This window comes from Merops nubicus, unplaced genomic scaffold (genome assembly GCF_000691845.1).
Source record: "Merops nubicus isolate BGI_N331 unplaced genomic scaffold, ASM69184v1 scaffold49376, whole genome shotgun sequence".
NCBI lineage: Eukaryota > Metazoa > Chordata > Aves > Coraciiformes > Meropidae > Merops > Merops nubicus.
Genome location: NW_008613912.1, coordinates 1 through 297, shown reverse-complemented (window position 1 = coordinate 297; position 297 = coordinate 1). Strand labels below are relative to the sequence as shown.

Genomic DNA, 297 nt, shown 5'->3' with positions numbered 1-297 from the left:
GCTGCGCCCCCCCCCCCCCTGCCACTGCAGTCTTGGATGCTTTAGGGTTTGGCTCCTTCGTGGACAAGACGGTGCTGCCCTTCGTGAACACGCACCCTGAGAAGCTGCAGAACCCCTGTCCCAACAAGGACACGCAGTGCCAGCCCCCCTTCGCCTACAAGCATATCCTCTCACTGACCGACGACGCCAAGAAGTTCGAGAGCGAAGTGGGGAAGCAGTTCATCTCGGGGAACCTCGACGCCCCGGAGGGCGGGCTGGACGCCATGATGCAGGCGGCGGTGTGTGGGGTGAGTGCCC

General features: G+C 64.0%; 1 protein-coding gene across 1 annotated transcript in view; it reads left to right on the top strand.

The window, feature by feature from the left end:
* The window catches only part of LOC103774610 (integrin beta-2-like), a gene marked incomplete at its 3' end in the record, with an annotated part of 2,089 nt that extends 1,802 nt beyond the window's left edge, over positions 1–287 (top strand). Inside the window, exon 5 of the mRNA XM_008942022.1 lies at positions 46–287. Within this exon, the coding sequence (XP_008940270.1) occupies positions 46–287 (242 nt within the window). The remainder of the gene's footprint in view (positions 1–45) is intronic.
* Positions 288–297: the final 10 nt, after the last annotated feature.